Source organism: Clupea harengus, chromosome 1 (genome assembly GCF_900700415.2).
Source record: "Clupea harengus chromosome 1, Ch_v2.0.2, whole genome shotgun sequence".
Classification (NCBI taxonomy): Eukaryota; Metazoa; Chordata; class Actinopteri; order Clupeiformes; family Clupeidae; genus Clupea; species Clupea harengus.
This window is the reverse complement of record NC_045152.1, coordinates 30,436,394-30,457,343: the sequence shown is the minus strand read 5'-3', so window position 1 is coordinate 30,457,343 and position 20,950 is coordinate 30,436,394. Positions and strand designations below refer to the sequence as shown.

The 20,950-nt window shown below is 43.7% G+C and overlaps 1 protein-coding gene across 1 annotated transcript in view; it reads left to right on the top strand.

The window, feature by feature from the left end:
* Window positions 1-10,386: 10,386 nt before the first annotated feature.
* olfm2a (olfactomedin 2a) overlaps window positions 10,387-20,950 on the top strand; it is a 61,165-nt gene continuing 50,601 nt past the window's right edge. Inside the window, exon 1 of the mRNA XM_031575725.2 lies at window positions 10,387-10,988. Within this exon, the coding sequence (XP_031431585.1) occupies window positions 10,932-10,988 (57 nt within the window). The 5' untranslated portion in view covers window positions 10,387-10,931. The remainder of the gene's footprint in view (window positions 10,989-20,950) is intronic.

Here is a 20,950-nt window from a genome sequence, read left to right as displayed (position 1 = left end):
TCACCAACCTGCCACACTGCTGCCCTTTGGCCAGTGAAGAGGGCTGTAGCTGGAGAGGGATTGGATAACCTCCTGGTGGCATCACTTCCTTCCTATATTTGGTCCTCAGCCAACGTCCAGAATTTCCCCACGGGATTAATAAAGTATTTATCTATCTATATATCTATCTATCTATCTATCATGCTGCTGCACACATATTGAGTTACAGGACTAAAACCATGCCCAATAGCGGAGTCATATTTGAGTCATGTTTGAGACATATTCAAGTGTTGTATCTTTTGTCATAGTTACGCTCCATCTCCAGCACAATAATGTGCTAACAGATGATTAGCTTATCTCTTTCCTGTCACATGAGCTTTTGACACCGACAGGTGGATTTCTGGCACACTATGTTTTCTTCTCAACTACCCATTTGCCTGTGTCTCTATCACATGTTGCTTCGGATCAAAAGTGTCTGCCAAATGAACAAATCTGCATGGTTAAATTATTTGTGTTATTAGTTGGGAACCTCCCACAGTAGCCAAACCTCTCACTGTCACATGCAAGTTCTTATACCCAGCAACCTAGCCTAAGTAGCATAACAACAGTGTGCTCTAACCTAACAATACTTAACAACAAAGATGCCTTTCATTTCATTTCACTGGGGTTGTCAAGTGGGTGTTTCATTCATCAGTGTTTCATTCTCCCACGACACCTCCAGAAGGCTCAACAGCGGTTGTCATGATAGGCTAGGACACAATACCAGGGATAACAACAGATACACCTCAATGTGCGCCTCGAAATGATTTCACATGCATATCTCAGTGTCTGAACAATGCATTGCCTATTTATTCAAACATCAATCTCATTATACTATGGCATGCCACAGGCCATCCAGAGTTAGGGGCGGGAAGGTGGGGGGGTTAACCCCCTTAGGAGTACGAACCCGGATTAGGGTAGAAATTGGATATGAACCTGTGGTAGGGTAAATGAAGGGGAAGGTGTGGGAGAGCATTGTGGTTGATGTAGCTACAAAGGCTCTAACACCTATCTCCACTGGTCTTGTGTGCGCTTGCCAACCTCATTCCCTCACTTCTACTACCAGTTCCACATACTTTAGCTTATTCCTTTTAAAGACTAACTCACCCGCATCTTAAAAAGGGAGTACCACACCATGTCTGGTCTCATACAAAGTTCTCATGGCAAAGTATCTACCAGGATGCTACCAGGATCTGCTGTAGTTAGTTGTATTGAAGGATAACTGAATATCCTCAAAATATGCTTTGACTAATGTTGAAATCTTCTCCAGGACAGGAAAGTAACTGAATGCCTTACACAACAGACTGTGTGGCACTTATCCAAAGGCATTATCGAGGTCCAAAAATACCAAATGGAGGTCTCTGCCTTCTGTCCTTGCTGCCTGAATTTGGCGCCAAATCATGCCACCATGTTCCAAAATCCTGGGAGTCCTGCTTTCTGAACAGAAATATCAATCAAGCTGTTTGCCCTCATATAAGAGTCTAACCTCCTTGCTACCATACTAAACAAGATCTTTCCTTCCACATTAAAATGAACGATAGGTCAAAACTGCCCTATGGTCATGGCATTCTTCTCCTTCAGAATGAAAATAACCCCCTGCCCAGCACCACATCCTTGGAATGGTTCCTTTTTCCCATACATTCACCATGTACTTCAAAGATATTTCAGAACATAATGCGTTCCTTTATAGACATGATAAGGTACGCCATTAGGACTGGGTCCACAATGCAGCCCTTGCACAACGCCCAACCTCGTGCACCTGGGTGGGACATCATTCATTGGTAAACCTATCTCTCCAACTGAAGGAATGTCTGCCAGTAACATGAGTTAAACATGCCTCTGATTGCCAGTATGTACCTGTTAAAGATACTCCTCCAGGTATTTTCTTCTGGCTCTCAAAAAAAAATTTCTTGAGTGAATAAAAACTTAAATGTATCCTTGTAGATTGCAGCCTTAGCTTTTCATTCTTCTTCTTTCTTTGCCTGAGGAGCTCCGCCTTCCGTAGCGTAACCAGTCTACTCTTCATCTTTGTTTGCCATACACTAATACCTTCACTCTGTTCACCATGCCCCCCCCCCCCCCCCCCCCCCCCCCCCGAAACTGGCCATATCCATCCATCCCTTTTCTCTTGTGGTGAAACCATGCCAAAGTCCAAAGCCATGTGGCGTGCCTGTTAGTTATCTTGCTGACTCTAAGGGTATTCTGTTTGTTTGTTCTTCTGTAGCTTAATTGGGTGCATCTTCTTGGCTGTCTTTGCCACAGATGCTGTTCCTATACCCAAAGCAGCCACAGTGGGGTCTATTCACCCCTGCCAGCTGTCTTTCCAAGATGTAACATGGTCTTTCCCCTTGTTGTCAACGGCCCTATTCACAGCAGTCACTAGGTCTTCTGGACAGGTAATTTAAGTTACACACAGGAAAATGTTAAATAAATAAATGTTCAAATGCTAATTGCCATTCTGTAGTGTGCTACATATTCTAAGACCATGCTTGTTTAGGAGTCTGTTTCATGTCAAAGAAACATGGCATTCAATTTGCATCTTACCCATTAACCTCCCTCCAGAGGCTTCCATCAGTTTGACTTTCAGAGCTGCATGGAGCTGTACAGTCTTCACTGGAGAATGGTCCAGTGTGGCATGTGCCCGGTGCATTGTGGATCATAAATACGTGCTTTGCTTGTTATTGTGATTAAATTAATGTTTGCACAGAGTTTGCACAGGAAAACCAAAGGCTAACAGTGTAAACCTTGTAATTGGATGATGCCGGGAGCATTACCTGGAAACAGGTGTATTGTTTTGTTTTTATTTTCTTGGTTTGCTTTTTCTACTCTTGAACTCATCTACCCATATTCTAATCACAGGAAGTCCACTGAAAGCCACGTGGGGTCAGAGATAGATAGATACGTAGATAGATAGATAGATAGATAGATAGATAGATAGATAGATAGCTTGATAGATTGATAGATTGATAGATCGATCGATCTTGTGTATTATTGTTTCAAGCATTCATTCATTCGGCCTCTAATAAAAAATGTCCAGAGATTTGAGTGTCTGTGTGGGGAATCAGCAGTATTCAGCCATCTCTAAAGAAATATTTTCATAGTCATAGGTAACGCACACTTGAACACACTTGAACCATCAAAAATGAACTTGTCTTGACTAGGCACTTCACTGCCTAGAAGGTGAAAAAAACTTCAGACACCAAGACCACTGAACCTTTTGAAGGAATTCAAATACATGAAAAAACATGTACAACCTTCCGTGCTGATGGAGCAGAAAGAAAGAAACTAGAAACAGAATTGAATGTCCCCAACAAATGGCTGCTGGTCTGAGATGCTGCCAGTGACATGGAACTCTGAATTCTTTTCCTCCTGATGCATTATGCATCATCTTTTTTGTTCATCCAATTAAGCACACGCCACTGAGATTAACGCAGAGGATATATCATCACTGTCTGATTCTGTGAGATGCAGGCTTTGTGTGTGTGTACGTGTGTGTGTGTGTGTGCTCGCACGTGAGCGTGTGTGTGTATCTTCAGTATGTGCTATCTGTGTGAGTGTGTGCTCTGTACGTGTGTGTGTGTAAGTTTGTGTATATTAGTGCTGTGAATGTGTGCCCTGTGTGTGTGTGTGTGTATATGTGCTCTATGTGGGTATGCACTGAGATATCTTTCAATCACAAAATATTGGTGTCTTTGGCTGCTTTTCCATATCTGTCATAAATGTTGTTAGCAAACTGCACAGACAAGCCCCTCCTCAGTCGACTGTCCTCCAGACAAGACTCATGTTATTCTGAACGAAGACAAAGGCCCTGAATTCATGCCCAGTCAACACACACATCACCGCATGTGTTAAAATACCTCCCAGATCTTTTCCTTGCCCTTCATGCAGTGCTAAATGTGCCACAGCCCAGGGGAGTTCATGAAATGCCATGTTTGATCCCGTCTGTTGGTGACCGTGGAGCAATCAGCTGTTTGCACTTTTCCACTGTAAAATGGTCGGCGCTAATTTGCCACAGCATCACATGTTCTGCTTGACCCGAGTTCCCTCCCAGGTATACATTCATCTTGTATACGTAGGTGCTTCAAATGATCTATCTACAGCTTACATTTATTCATTTAGCAGATGTTTTTATTCAAAGTGACTCACAGAGCAAGTAAGGTATGCAGTTAAGTACGTGTGTTCTCTGGGCATTGACCCTGTGTTGTTACTAGCTCGCTCTACTCATTGAGCTACAAGAACACTTTGATGAACCCAGCAGATCTCTCTTCGAGGTGCATTATTCTTATGATCATGTAATTCAGATGTTCCTGCAGATGCCAAAAACACCCATTTAAAAACCTGGTCCCATGATCCCAACATTACACTCTAGTGAGCATCATCTGTGAGCGTCATATGTCATGAAGACGAGCTGAACTCATGGGCTAGACATTGCGATTCACCTAAAAAATCTCAAACTCGATAGTCTACACCTTTAAAAACCTACTCTACCATGAGTGCCCCAGAGCCCCCATCCAGAGCTGGGCCCCCTTCATCTCTCAGGGTTTGTCCTGCCCATGGCTATAGTCTTTGATGACAACAACTAATCTCTATTTAGTTAATTTAGGTGTTACGCTTGTGACTCAGTGATAGGATGCAATGCTTCTCAAATCTGAACATATGACAAAACATTGGACAAAATATTTATTTAAAAAAGGCTGCCATGGTCCTGGTCTTAGACTCTGGAGTGACTATGTCACAGTCACATCTCAACAAGATGACGACTCACATTCAATACTTTAGTTCATATCTCCTGTGCCCATACGATTAAAGATTCAGCACTGGGTATCAATAAGCTAAATCTAACAGGGCAGGTCAGTGTAGTCTGTATTAAATGTTGAATTTGCATAGACAGACAGGAGGGACAGTACTGTCACGTCCCGCTTCGCTGCATCTCAGAGCTGCACCCACTCAGAGGCTCAGAGACTCGTAGCTCTGCTTGGTTTCTCTGTCAGGTTCGCCACCCTCCCTGAACACAGCATACATTTTGTACATGCAAATGTAATCTTTTAAAAGCCGCAACCAAAGTGTATGATATTCAGATGGGACACTTGCAGAGTAGATACTGTATATATATATAAAAAAAAAGATTTCAGCAACTCTCCTCGTACTCAGCAGAACATGAAGATTGGCTTTAAAACCATAAAGGCTGTGGTAGGAAGGGAGTGCTACACGATGCTGTTGGATGTTTAATCCAAAGCTCCCAGTCCGTACTGAAGGCTCCATTAATTTGATATTAGTCTGCTTAATGTTACTTAAAGACCTACAAAAGGATGGTCTGGGGAAGGAAATTATTTTCTCAAAATGAATAATGACTCAGGCATGGCTCAAGCATACTCTTTAAGGAGGGTGCTGTTCCCAGCGGGGTCCAGCTGTGCACCCCCATTCTGCAGGCCATGCACGATGCTCTGGGACACAGAGAGTTCAACCAATCCTGTGTTCTCAGTATTCTGCAGGCTGTGTATGGGGTTCACTGGCACAGAAGGTGACAAGACTGATTTCAGTTCCCCCTGGACAGGTTCACGGCTCCCCCAGATCTCACTGATAAACAATAACCGGAATGCCCCCTTGATCGGTCAATCACTCTGTCACCGCTACGAAAGCTGTACCCACCTCTGATCAATGTTGGCAAGAAGAAGTTAGAGCTGGAGAGACAGCGTCAGGTTTCGCACAATACAGCGTTTGGTATTTCGTTGTTGCCGTGCGTCCATGAGACAAACTCTTGGACAATCATGTAACGGCTTCATATCACATATCACACAGCTATATCATATCACACAGCTATATCACATAGCTTTATCATATCACACAGCTATATCACACAGCTATATCACACAGCTATATCACACAGCTATATCATATCACACAGCTATATCATATCACACAGCTATATCACACAGCTATATCATATCACACAGCTATATCACACAGCTATATCACACAGCTATATCATATCACACAGCTATATCACACAGCTATATCATATCACACAGCTATATCACACAGCTATATCACACAGCTATATCATATCACACAGCTATATCACACAGCTATATCATATCACACAGCTATATCACACAGCTATATCATATCACACAGCTATATCACACAGCTATATCATATCACCTGGCTTCATATCACACAGCTATATCACACAGCTATATCATATCACACAGCTATATCACACAGCTATATCACACAGCTATATCATATCACACAACTATATCATATCACACAGCTATATCATATCACACGGCTTCATATCACACAGCTATATCATATCACAGAGCTCTATCATATCACACGGCTTCATATGAGTAAATGAGTAATGAGTACTAAATGAGTAAATAGAACATTGAGAACATCTTTTGGAACTTGACATCTGTTTGTTCTTACAGGACAACCTGTGGCGCTTGCCACCTACCAGAACAGCACAACAACAGTGAATTTAAAGTACAGATGTCATAAGTTCCTTGATCGACACCTCTCCAACAATAATGGTAATCCAGCTTTCTGCTGTGAAGCGTCTGAACAGAAGGAGCTCATACCTGTAGGTACATGATGGATTAAATGATGTTGTTGCCTTACACGTAAAACAGTTCCAGCTCCTAGCCAAGAGTTCTATATCCTGTTTCTTTTCCACACTGGAACACATGCTCATTGTCAGCAATCGTGTTCCATTTTGCGCAGTTTTGATTCGAGTAATAACCAGAAATCAGTGACGTGGTAGAGGATAGCAGCTCTTCCTTTATATTGACTGCTTCACTGCACACATGATCGAGACACATCAATACACACACACGTATACACACACACATTCACATTCACACTCACACGCACACATGCACATACACAAATGCACATACGGCCACACACGTGCACACACACACACACACACACACACACAAACACATGCACACAAAATGAGTGTGTTGAACGCTGTGGCTGGACTTAGAGACACAATCCATCACACCAAAGGGGGAGCACTGATACTTTGGCACCGTGTCCTCTTCAGACAGCGCACTGGAGTGTGAAGAGGAAAAGAGGGATGGAGAGAAAGAGGTAGAGAGAGAGAAAGAGAGGGGACAGTTAAAGAGAGAGAGTGAATTATATATATATATATAGAGAGGGGGGGGGAGATAGAGAGAGAGAGAGAGAAAGAGAGAGAAAGAGACTCCTGACTGGCTCTATAGAGTGCAGAGGATACAGTGCACTTTCTTTACTTCTTATTTAGCCTAATCGCATCTGGCTCAGAGATCAGGGGGCTGCCTCAAAGGCTGCAGGAGGACATTCATCTCTGGCACGAAACCCCACCCCTCACCGAAAAATGGGCAAGAATGAAATGTATCACCTGTGGCCATCTCATCCTTGCCAAAAGTAGCACTGTAATTTATCATCTCACAAAGTTGTTGGGTGTTCTCTCTTAGAAAAAGTTTGGTCTGCCTCAGCCTTAAAGCAGTTATACAAAAACACATTCTTTGCATGAGATGGGAGAGTGGATTTAGATAAAAATCCAGCCTGGCAAATCTTTGTAAATGAAAAGCCAGAGGGAAAACAAAATATGTTGGAATTGCCAAGGTACCAGCATATTGGACCCAGAACTAATCAAACCTTGTAGCGGAAAATATTTCATATCTAAACTGGCAGAATTATTTAATATCAAATTCGAAGGTGATGCCTTGTTTCATTCTGGAAATTGTTACCCCACAAGTGAATTATTTCAAAAGTCTGAACTCATATCAGGGAAAACGAATGAAGATGAAGAAATGCTTAGAACTTTCATATAACTTCAAATGAAAACCCTCTTATGTAAAGAATTGATGATTCTAATTTACTTTTCCAACCATTCAGCCATTCTGCTTAGACTGGCTATGTCTTTTTCAGCCTTGTATGGTTAGTTAACAGCTGTCAGTTGCCACAAAAGGAAAAGAATGAACAGCTGTTTGCTACTCATTAAAGAAGCTAAAGCCCTTGATATGTGACCTAAACGTTTACATCTATTTAGGCGCTTTCATCCAAAGTGACTTACTGTACAGCACTGATACAGATTTTTCTCATTAGGTGTGCACCCTGGGTATTAAATCCATGACCTTGGTATAGTTAGCACCTTCTTCTTACAGTAGAGCTACAGTAGCATGATAATTAGCTTATTGATTCAAGGTGTGCATTTTAAAACACTTACCTTTTTTGTAGTGCTGCCAAATTCTTAACTGTGTGCAACAAGGTATGCCAGCAGGGTGTGGGGTGTGCATAGTAAAACACCCAGCTCTTCCCTTTCTGAGTAGTTCTTAAAGCAGCAATAAGGAGTTCTGTTCCAAAACTAGCAAGCTAACTACCTAAAGGGCATGCAAAAACCTTGCAAACACCACCAACAGCCCAGCTGACACTGATAGAAGCTTGCCAACACACTAACTAGTGTCTTTGGGCAGTATAGCTGACAATGTCATGCTGTGAAAGCTTTTCTTCCATTTTTGCAGGGTATTCCAGCCCGGAACACAGAACTACAGTAGGGCATATCCTGGATGGCTAGTGGGAAAGACACAGGTGTTTATCTGTCCTTCACATGACCATAAGCTATCAAAATTAATTTGAGGATGGTACCAAAACTAGTTGCCTATAAAACCATACCTCAAAAAGTGTCAGATTGTTGCATAGAGTTATAGAAAGAACAAACTTGAGGTTGGTGTAAACACATGGTGTGTAGCACTTTGTAAGTTGAAGTAAAAGCATTGCTGCTTGTAGTACTTCCATGATTCCATTCATCACAAATGAACCTGATGTTTATCCATAAGCTCAGCCCCCTATGAATTGGTTGAATAAGCAGTGACCAAGATTATGTATGAACAGAGCTGGACAGGCAGCATGACTATAATATTTATGCAAAGTAAGTAACATCCTCCAAGGCCAAAGAGCGCAAAGAACTGGGCATAGCCTACAGAACAGAGCGAGTGAGGTTGCTGTCTGTGGATTTGAGTCTGTATATGAAGGGAGAAGGCATGAGGCTTTAACATCAGTTGAGGCCAGTTTTAATATTGGAACTAAGATGCACTAATCAGCCCTAATTTCCTGAAAACAGACAGAAGCCAATGGGGTAAGAGTTGACTCAGGGGTGTAACCTTGCTAAGGTCCATTGGCTCGTTACAAAGGTATAAATAAGCTTTGGGTTTACCTGCTTTCACTTTGTTTACTAAAGTAAACAAAGTGAAAGCAAGAGCATCAGCAAGAGCATCAGGTCGAAAGCTGTGGGATACACTAAATCAACAAGAGCTTACATGGTTTGTCATATTTAGCCACAGTTTAGTTTAGTTTAGTTTAATAAAAATAATTGTCAGGTTTTATTGGCACACACGACACACTGGAACACACACGTGAATATATGGAGGCTACACAGGACACACACACACGCACACGCAGGCCTGAGGTCGCGGTGAATTTATCTTCTGCCTTTTCCCATCCTGGACTGTCCCTCCTCCAGGACCCCCCAGGAGCAGTGGGCAGCTTGTAAGCGCCCGGGGACCAAGTCAAGTGAACTGTCCATCTTTGGTCAGGGATGGACATGTGTTCTGTTCTTTTTATACAATAAAATATAATACAACTCAAATGATTAAATGCTGCTTTGTGGTAGGGCTCACGTAATGTTGCTGTTCTTTTTGCATAAATAACATTCATCTGATTACCATTTCTGTTTGAAGGGGGGTAGAAAATATCTGAACAAGAGAGAGTAGCCCACCTCTTCCCCATAGTATTACACATGTAGCTATTGTGAGTATCAGTGCTGTTAAAATGCACTACTGAGGACGGCGAAAAGGACAGAAGCGGATAGTATATTATTAATGCACTGCTCAGCATAGCCTGAGGCTACGAAAGCCTAGACTGTCAAAAAGCAAGAGGATCAGAGGGGCCTACCACAGTGTCCCACACAAACGCTGAAGCACTGAAACACACACACACACACACACACACACACACACTCACACAATATGCCCACATAGAGTGCCAGTCAGTAATTAACTGAAGGGATCTGTGAGATAGAAAAGAGTTTAAATTAATACACATGTAATATGCAATGCAGATTGTGAACAAAGATGGCTTACTCAGTGCTAGCACTGGCATTTAAATATACTCTGTTTCTCACACAGATCTGACTATCAGTATGAAATTTCAAGGTGTACAAACAGCATCCTAAGCCGATCAAAGTTCCACTTAATGTCATCATTCACTCCGGGGTGAATCATTCTCGTTCACATTCTCGTATCTGTCATTATGATAGAAATCCAAAGCGTTGGGAGTCAACTCAGTGCCCCCCTCCTCTCACTCTCGCGCTCTCTCTCTCTCTCTCTCTCTTTCTGCACGCAAAATACTGGACTGGACTGCATCAGAGATGGGTCTTTTCTTTGAAACAGCTTCTAGAGAATAAACGTGTGCTGCTCCTAGCGTTGGTACCTTGAAAACACACTGGACACTTCACAACCTCTGCGACTTCCACCTCTATCTGACCGCCGCGCTTTAAAACTGAGACTCATCGCTTCTACGATTCCGAGGAAACCGATATAGAACAATTTTACTCAGATCGGCCACACTTGAATACAACCGCGTCACAGTTGACCCGGTGGTGTCAGACATAAATAAGCAAAGAGCAGAGGATTAATCATAAGGCACACGGCTCATCATTGCGCCGACCCACGGCAGGGTAATCTGCGTCCGTGAGTGGAATAAACGAAGTGCACGGCTGGTGATGAGGATCGTCGCGCACGCTATACAGAGCATTGACGGAATCTCTCTCGGGTCGTAAGAGACCTTCCAAATTAAGGGCAGCAGAGAGCGCGGGCAGCCGGAGAGGAGTTGCGGGTTGTCGGAACGCTGACATTACGGGGAGAATGCATCTTTTCAGTGCCATGTTCCTGCTACTCATGTTAGCCACTATGCCCTGTGAGGTAAGGCTCGCACGCGCGTGCTTCTCAATTTTAAAACAGTAATTTACAAAAAGAGTGCAGCCTTTAAAACGGGCTTAACAAGATGTTTCTTTGCGGAAGGTAAGTTCTTCTTGACAAGGGCAACGAAAATTGGGACTTGGTATTCCACAAAACCGAAGTGTGTCCGTAGATCAATACAAGTGCAAGTGCAGGGGAGTCTCATTGATCATATCACAGTTTTATTGTAAAGGAGAAGGATGGCAAGCCCATTTTGTCCGAGTCCTTTGGTTGCAGAGAGACATCAAAACGTGGTGCAGCCTTTTATGTGTCATTTATGTTATTGATATGACAACTACTGTGAGGCTGACCAAAGGCAAAGTTAGTGATGAACAAGCTCTTTGGTAACAGCTGTAGCCCATTTCCGAATAGGATGTGCACAGTAATGTGATACCATAATGTGACAACTCCGGCAACCCGTCTACATAATACTTAAATGATTTGTGTTGTTGCAGTCACACACATGGCAATGTTCACATCATTGTAATTAGTCTTGCGAGCTCTACGGGGACTTCAGCCTCGAGTAGTGTGTATGCAGCGCTGCAGGAGTTGATGTAAGCGCAGCTCATGACGGGAAATGAAGTGACAATGGTAAATTGAAGAGAAGGATACCAAATCATTTGACCTAAAAGTACCCTGTTCAGTCGACGGAGCGGTTCGATTCGCATTAACACAAAGCTCTGCATTACAATATATATATACGTGACACCTGGGTATGTTGTAAATATCATGTATAAAGACTCTTTTAAGAGTGGTATAACCAAATCAAATGGACAGCACTTAAACGTTACACGGGCGTAGCCAGTAAGATTGACGGTGTGTGTTGAACCGGGAATTCTTTGGGGAAGGTTTCCTTCAAACCGATTGAAATTTAGGAGCAGGGACTACCAGCAAACGAACTGTGTGCTGTTCAAGTACACCAGTCTTACGTCCACACCGAAGGAAGGATTTGGCTAAACTTACAGCGTCCTTGAAAGCTATTTGGCACGATACCACTTTTATAATACCTCTATGAAAGAGCGTGCTGTAGTGGGGCTGCAGCAATAAGCACTTAACCTTTTGCTGGGTGTAAAGTGGCACTTCCAACAGAGGAGTGAAATATGGATTATGGAGACTCCAAACCGAAGCTGATTTTTCAGCAGAACCTAGAGTTACTTAAAGGCTATGCAATAACTGCATATTTTACTTACCTGGTCGAGGTTACCTTTTCTGAGGTTCACACCAAAGCTGAATGGCTATGTCCACTGCCTGTAGGCAGCCAACCTTTATACATCATTAAGCACAAAGGCTCAAGTTATAAAATGTCAGTGGCTCCAGAAGGTTAACTGGGGTTAAAACCATATTGAAAGATGTTGTTTTCATCTCGTTTATCATAACTCGGTGTTGGTGGGGCGCAGCGAGGCGTTGATGAGTCCAGACAAGGAAGGTGAATAGTTCCTGTGGATTTGCAATAGCAACAGCCCCTGCAAGCATAGTGTCACCATAAGTGATATTGTTTCCCAACAGACAACATTGGGTAATTGGCCTTGTGGGTGCGATTTGTAGTAAGTGAATTAAACATTTATGCGAAGAAAATGGGGAAGATATACCATCACCCATTTCCCAAATGGTACCGTGCAGACATAAAGAATTGATGAACACTTCTGGAGTGTCACCAGACGGAAGAAAATACTTCCACACCAGAGGAACTGGAATATCTCCTATCCTCCCAACCGTGGTGCAAGCCAGTATTAAATATTCACGGCGCTTTAATGAGACAGATGCACTCACTGGTCCACAGCGTGTGTTTGTTAAGTACCCACAATGCCCTGAGGTCCTTACAGCCAGTGATACAGATGGGCACCTGCTCCACCTTGGCACTGAATTTTTATGATGTCTTGGCACTGCAACGCGTTTTGCCAGAAATCGTAAGTGTGTGTGTGTCTGTGTGAGAGAGAGAGGTAGGGGGGGCGTGTACGCATCGGCGCATGTGTGCCTCTGTGTGTAAATGCAAGCTATTCTAGACACGTCGTGAGTTTTGAATAGGAACACATCAAAGCATCAAAAAGCGAGCGGATATGTTTCTGTTTGAGCAATAAAACTGGAGGTCAAAATTGCCTGCAATTCCACACTAATCGTAAGAGCATTCGCTCGAAATGAATGGTGTGAATAGCTATGAATTCACACACATTCTTTCAAATGTGGCATTTCTCCTCTCAGCCTGCACATAACAAACTCTTAATTTCAATTGAATGCGCTTAGTGTTCCAAAACCCCCACATGCCAAATTACGCCGAGATAGAGACACTGAATTGTAGTTTTCCTAATTAGTTTGGAGAGCTGTTGATGGATTACAGCTCAGAATTAGTCATCAATTGACCACTGTTACTGTGCTTTCAAAGGTAGCCTACTCTCCCTAGAGAACGCTGGAAGTGTGGTGGTGTTCCTCAAACCGTCTTGGAGGGAGAGGAGCCACTTAATCAAAATACATAGCATGCAAAGCTACAGCAAGGTCCGTTGGTGATGAGCAAGGGCTTGGTTAAAAAAGAGATAGAGATGCATTTAAGTTATTGGATTGTAATTAAAATGAAAATGTTCATTAGATGCATCTCTAACAGCAGTGAGAAGCAGTGGAAACCTGCAAACGGGGCCAGAATATCAATGTGTTTTTCTCTTCATTTGATTCATGATGGGGTACATCTGTCACCGATGGGGCACAGTGCTGGTTTTAGCCTTGATGTTAGAGTTGTTCAAACTGAGCTATTAAAGAAGACCTACTATGCTTTTCCATGGTTTCTTCCCTGTTTTTTCCTTTTTCCTTTCCCTCAGTGTTATATAGTTTTTGGTGCATCTAAATGGTCTGCAAAGTCACAAAGCCCAAAGTACAGGCCAGTGGGAGTGACTCGTTCCCACAAAAAAAACTTTTCTCAGCTGCCTGAAACACCTTGTTGGAATTCCAGCCCTTTTCCTTCGTTACAAGATGACACAATCTCATAACACAATACTTATTGACCACCTAACTGACCAATCAGAGTACACTAGACTCACTAGGTACACTAGGGGGGCAGTGGGGGCTTAAAGACACAGGAGCTCCAACAGAGCGTTTTCAGACAGAGGGTGAATAGAGATGCAAATATCATATAGAGAAACATATAAATCTATTCTAGTAGACCCCCCCAAAATAAAATGATACACATTGAAAATGAGCATAATAGATCCTCTTTTAAATGACTATCTACTGGTAAGGGATAGAGGGACTTCCTGATCTCAAATAGCCCCATGACTGGCATAGATTCCCCGGGACGTTTCTGTGTAGTCATTGAGATTTGGGTTGTATAGCAGCTGTTGGCTCCCGGTTGGCCCTTTTTGTGTGACCATCGCTGTGGAGGGGGAAACACTGCTAATTGGATGTCAGAGAGAGAATAAATCTCCACGGGTAGTTCAAAGATGCTTTTCAGTGGTTTGGCTAATCTGCACACGAGGGACCGCGATCAAAGACAAATAGTTTCAAACTGTTTGGCCCCTGAGTCTATTCTAAAAGCTCCCAAATGAGAGAAAAGTGATAATTTCTCTGAAAAAAAGACACAGAGCTTGAGAGGGTTTGTGTAGACTAGAGCATCACTACCTTTAAACACTATTTACTGCTCATGTATTTTAGAATACACTTCAGCCAACCTGCACTGTAATTATCTCCAAGTGAGCTTTACTCATCAGGCACACTTTATATTCAGTGTCCTTTTTATAGTGCACTAAATATTGAATAACACTATATCCTATTATCAACAATTTATTTGGGATATTTTCTTCTTATTGTGCAAGGATTCCTAATGTGCGTGTAGATTGACACCTGTGCAAATGCAAATTAAAGGCTTGACTTTACACTTGGCCTTAACTTCAAGTACATGTGTAGCACATAAAGCGTGCAGGAACTTTTATTATTAAACGGGATTGGGATGAAGACAAGGAGAAGCAGAGAAGAGTTCTTGTAGGGAGGGAACTAGCCACTAGGTCTGGCAGTCGGTAGTTAGAACATAGTGTGCAGCTCGTTAGTTGTGAGTTGAAGTTGCAATAAACTTGCAAGCTGATGAATGCAACTAAGCTCCGTGTCAGGTGTACGTTGGATGCTATGCTGCTGAACTGACAACCTTGGTGTCTGAAGCTTTTCCCAACTCTGACCTGCAAACCAAAATCTCTGAAGTATGTGAGCGTTTTGTCAACCTACACATTCACTCTTGCTTACCTCCACTTTCCATTTGCCAATTAAACTACATCCTTGCAGAGCATCCTCAGGAACCCAGGTGCTCTTACAACAGGAAGTGTCAAAGCTGTTGGAACACAATGTAATTGAGGGGTCTAGTAGCCCATGGTCAGCATCAGTGGTGCTTGTCAGAAAGAAAGATGACACACATTGTTTTTGTGTAGATTTTTGCCGCCTGACTGCAACTGCAATCAAAGATTCACACCCACTTCCTCGGGTAAATTACACTTTGGACAGCATTTCAGGAGCTACAATTTTTAGCACCATTGATCTAACTGCCTGCTATTTGCAAATAACGCTTAACTCTGTAGACAAAGGAAAAAAACAGCCTTTTCCACGGGTGCAGGATAATACCAATTTCGCAATGGCAATGGGCCTTCCTAATGCCCTTCCTAGCTTACCATGCCTGATGGAACTTGTCCTTCGTGGCTTACATTGGAGCATCTGGCTGATTTATTGAGATGACATTGTCTCTATAGCGAGGATTTCACACACCATCTGCAGCATCTAATGGAGGTCTTCCAACGATTCCACACTGCGGGTCAAAAACTAAAGCCATCTAAATGTCACCTTGCTCGCTCCTCAGTCACATTCTTAGGTCACTGGGTTTCCAGCAGTGGTGTTGAGCCTGACCCTGCCAACACGGTCTCTGACGACCAGTTCATCAATCAGACACTTAAGGAAGGTGGTCACTTGGGTGTCTGTTCGTAGTACAGGCACTTCATCTGTGACTTTCCCCATATTGCAGACCCTTTACACATACATACACATAAAGGGCTGCCCTTCATTCGGTCATCGGGACTGTGACGTTACTCAGCCATCCTTTACTGTACCCACCCAGCCACCAGGCTCCGTCTTGAGCAACATGACTGCTAACCACGTACAAATTCAGACCGAGTGGAACATCACAGAGCAACAACAGGCACACCCAGACCACGCCGTGGTCTTGTCATGGATACCAGCCGCCCGACGATCAACATTGTGGAAGTTACGAGGTGCCTTTTCCTACCTCACGTGGTCTCAGTTCAGTCGCCTCACTGTGAGCAATGGACTGTTAGTTCGATGTACACTTTCCTCTCATGGGACAGATCAGGTAGTTGTCCCTACATCACACATCCCTGACATACTACGTCACATCCATGGTCATCCTGCTGCTGATCACAATGGCTTAGTCAAGTCACTGGACAGGGCACAGCGCTCATTTTATTGATCGTATATGTCATCTGGCATTTCCAAACATTGCATCCAGTGTGTAGCCTGCCAGTCATGGCGTTCCCCTGTGCCCCGTCCTGAAGCACAAAGTAAAGTCACATGTTGTGGTGCTGGTGCTGATCCAGTGGCTTGTGGCACGAGTGCTGTTTAAACCCCTCTGTGAGAGTGACGGGAGTGTGAGCTGCTGAGAGTTAAGTCCTCTTCCTGTCCGCCAGCCAAAGGGTTATTACTCAGCCATCTGACCAAAACAAATACTTAGCAACCACAAAAGATGATACATTTATCTCCACAATGCCGGTCTTTTCAACATTTCCGCTCTGGCAATGATAATGGTTCACAGTGAACTTGGCTGTTACTGTAAAGACCCATTAATATTTACAGCCATAATAGCATGGCTGGATGGTGGATAGAGTGGAGCATTAATGTGTATAGTCCTCATGTGGGACCAGTGGCCTTAGATTAATGAAGGCCTTGGTACCACGGGTACAAATCGGCCCATATGGGCAGCAGAGCACATACATAATCTCTCAGTCACACAGGCCAGAGTCATCCCACTAACAGTGCCCGACCCCTCAGTAAAGAGGTCGAGAGGGGTTTGGCTTTCACTCTCTCTCTCTCTCTCTCTTTATCGCACTCTCATACATATTCACTCACTTCTGAAAATGTATCCATATACAACCACATCCTGACGCACACACACTCATGCACACAGACACAAACACTCACTGCCCTCAATTCTATATTTTAGCAACCACAAGCACAAAATATGCTGCATACTCAAAACAAACAAGACCCCCAACCCCGACTCACACACCCCCACCCACGGCACCCATCAGCTGAAATCAGCAGTGGTTGGGTGGGCAAGGGCTTTGTTTTTCAGCGCAGGCATAAATATTGCACATAGGCCCTAAAGCTAATGATTGCTTGTACTCGGCTCGACCACTTGGCTGCTGATATACAATCCTATGCTCCTAATCATGTTTTTGGCAACATGTGACTCACAATCACAGGAAACAAGCAATAAATTAGCCGGCCGGCCGTGACCTCCTTCAAGTGTTCCCCATTAGCATATGCTAGCAATGCATCCTAATCAGCGGCAGAGGCAAAGCAAGGTGTAAAAGCCCACTGGGACGTGAGGCGCCTGAGTGGTGAATACGAGCTTCAGCAGCTGTTAATGGCTTTGAACCGATGCCTGTTAATGACACTGTCATTGTGTGCCTTACAATGAGTCAGTGTGTGTGTGTGTGTGTGTGTGTGTGTGTGTGTGTGTGTGTGTGTGTGTGTGTGTGTGTGTGTGTGTGTGTGTGTGTGTGTGTGTGTGTTACCAAACCAAGGATGGAAATACATTTTTTTCTTCTACCAGCCAAAGTGGCTTGTGGATTCATATTTTTTACCAGACACCATTTTGTAATTGCACTTCTGTATGTGACATTTAACACTTACAGTTATCCAATTTTCATTCTTTATCCATCACACACCACAAACACACACACACACACACACACACACACACACACACACACACACAGTTCAAATGCACAGAAACATAACTTTAACAGTCTTTTAACATCAAACTCATAACTTTAAAAATGTAACACACAGTCTTTCTCTCCCTTTCTTCTCCTCATCATCAAAACCTGAATCCGATTCCATTTTCTTCAGTGCCAACTTTCCCTGTACGATGCAGATCACCTCGTGGCATTTGGAGGCTTCGTGGTCCTTGATAGCCTTCCATTTTAAATTTAAAAGCTGTTTTTCTTGCAGCTGGCCGAAGTGTGTTGCCGACAGTGGGAGCAAACTGGCCTACTCTCATCGAAAACTAGCCAATCACCGAACTACCCACTATCAGCTCTTCTCCATTTCTCACTGGAAAATCGCCTTTTCACTTTTGGTGAACCCTGGACCAGACCCACGGGCCTGACACAGTGGGAGGGAGGGAGGGCCTGGAGGAGAAAAAGAAGCCCTTGTTGGGTGTTTCTTTTTCCCTCCATCTTGTGTGGTCTCTATCTGCGATAGACCATCTACCATGTCCTATGTGACTGGGCATGTGTACGTGAAGTAAAATCTCAGTTCTTTCATAATGCATCATTAAAATATCATTTGAGCAATAGTAGGCTTTTTTGCGGCATGCTTATCTTATTAAGCGGAATTTTTTTAAATGTTGAAACATCACGTGACATATGAAGCATATCAAATTTAAAATGTGAAAATATACTGGTTAGTTTTGATATGCATGTGCTATTTTGGCTAAATCAGTTTCGTTCATCTGATTGAGTAGAGAGGACTTACAACATCACAGAATAATATATTTTATGCATTTAATTTTATAAATGCATGTGACACAATTCAAGCAGTCGACGAGACTGTGGTTGTCTTTAGTGGTTGTTCCTCCACATTAGTAAACTGAAACGATCAAGTGTTAACTGACATCTGCTTTGGTATTGGTCCTTTGAATTTTGAGTCTCACTAATTCAGAACATACGAAATTATTTTTCAACTGCAAGGCGAGTGAGCAGCAGAGCTTTGATAGCACCCAGTCCTCACCAGACAATGGAATATATGTAGTTGACTGAAAAGCATACATGAAGATACATTAAGTATATCCATGTGATAAACAGTTGAATCCTTATTCAAATCCTTGTTGAAGTCTTCGAGTCTTTTGTCCTGGTAGACAGGCCTTAGTCTCTGAGAATATCCTTGGGTCTTTTGAGCACAGAGCACAGATCTCTTGCGTGCGCATTGGCTGGCTGGATGATGATGATTGACTTGACTGGATTGATGTTGCTGTTCCCGCGTGGAGGACAGATTTCTGCAGTCCTGGTGTTTGTGGAAACGATCTCTCAGAGCTCAGCCTTCGTGACTGCTGGGTGTGGGCACTCACATGGGGAACGGGTTCATTACAGCACAGGGAGTGAACGTGCAGAAGGGCATCGCCGCCGGCAACCCATCACTATGGGAGGTAAATCTTGCCCAAATGGAAAATAAATTGAAAACATATGCAACCCTTCTATTGCCATTTATTTTTCCATTAATTGTGTAATTTAGCCATCTAAACACCTATTTGATTTGTATGCATGAGCAGAAGTGTAGTGTAGGCTTCAGCCAGGATTTCTCTTTATTGCTTGTATTTACATACGCAGGATTTTTTTTGTTTGTTTTTATGAGAGTGGTATGTATTTGTATTTTGTAGAACATCCATGCACTTGGCATGGTGGATAAAAAACATGCATTTTCATTGTAACTGAAGAAGCAATATATATATATAAACTATATATATATATATATATATATATATAGTGTAGTATATATAGTATATATACACTTATATCACATGGGCCGTTCTGGTATAGTACAGAACAACTGAGCAAAAATGGATCAAGTGGCTCAGTGACTGAAGTCAGCCGGCCCGATAACTTCCCAGCCTCCACTGGGGCAGCCCATCCAGACCTCCTAATCTGTCTGCCTCTCCTCTCCTCTCCCCTCCTCTCCTCTCCTCTCCTCTCCTCTCCTCTCTTCTCTCCTCTCCTCTCCTCTCCCCTCCCCTCCTCTCCTCTCCTCTCCTCTCCTCTCCTCTCCTCTCCTCTCCCCTCCTCTCCTCTCCTCTCCTCTCCTCTCCCCTCCCCTCCTCTCTCTCATGTGCTCTCTCTCTCCTCTCCTCTCCTCTCCTCTCCTCCCCTCTCCTCTCCTCTCCTCTCCCCTCCTCTCTTCTCTCGTCCCTTAGCGTTTTGTGATCCATGTGTCCTAGGCTGACCACGTAATTGAGCACTGCCCCACACGCACCACCAGGGATTTGGCCCTTCCTCTGGGAGCTGCTGCTCTGCTCTGTCCTAGAGTAAGCATCAAGGGTGTGTGTGTGTGTGTGTGGGAGAGGGGTGGAGACAGGAGAGGCTGCTGGATAGGGGGGTGTTATTTTCTGTGTCCTGGTTCCACCCTGTACCCTGAGCCCCCTACCCAGGATTAAGGGGTGTTACCGTGCCCACACCTGCAAGCCTGCAAGGTTAGTTTGTGTAACAGAAGTGCCCAGGACATCACATCAGGAAACTATAGCTTTGCCCACATACACACAAGCACACACCATGGCTTCCCAAACACACTCTGTCTTTCCGTCGGCCTCTGAAAACCTCCTGCAATTACTGGCCAAGCGGGGAGCCGGCCCTACCTTGGCCCCTGCGCAGGATGTGAGGTCATCCCCAGAGCCTCCCCGGTCAGACAGAACCGCAGGGCTCTGTTCAGTGGCGCAGTCCGCACCGTCTGCATCTCTCCCATCTATTTATCAAGCCAATTAGCTGCCGAGCAAGCCTCGTGAATACACTGGGTTTCGCAAAGCCTCCACGCATCTCCACCCTTCTCTCTCTCTCCCTCACTCTTCTTCCTTCGCTATCTGTCTATCTATCTATCTATCTATCTATCTATCTAATTTTCACTCTCTATTTCTCTCTCTCTCTCTCCCTCTTTCTCACTCTCTTCATGAAAGGGTT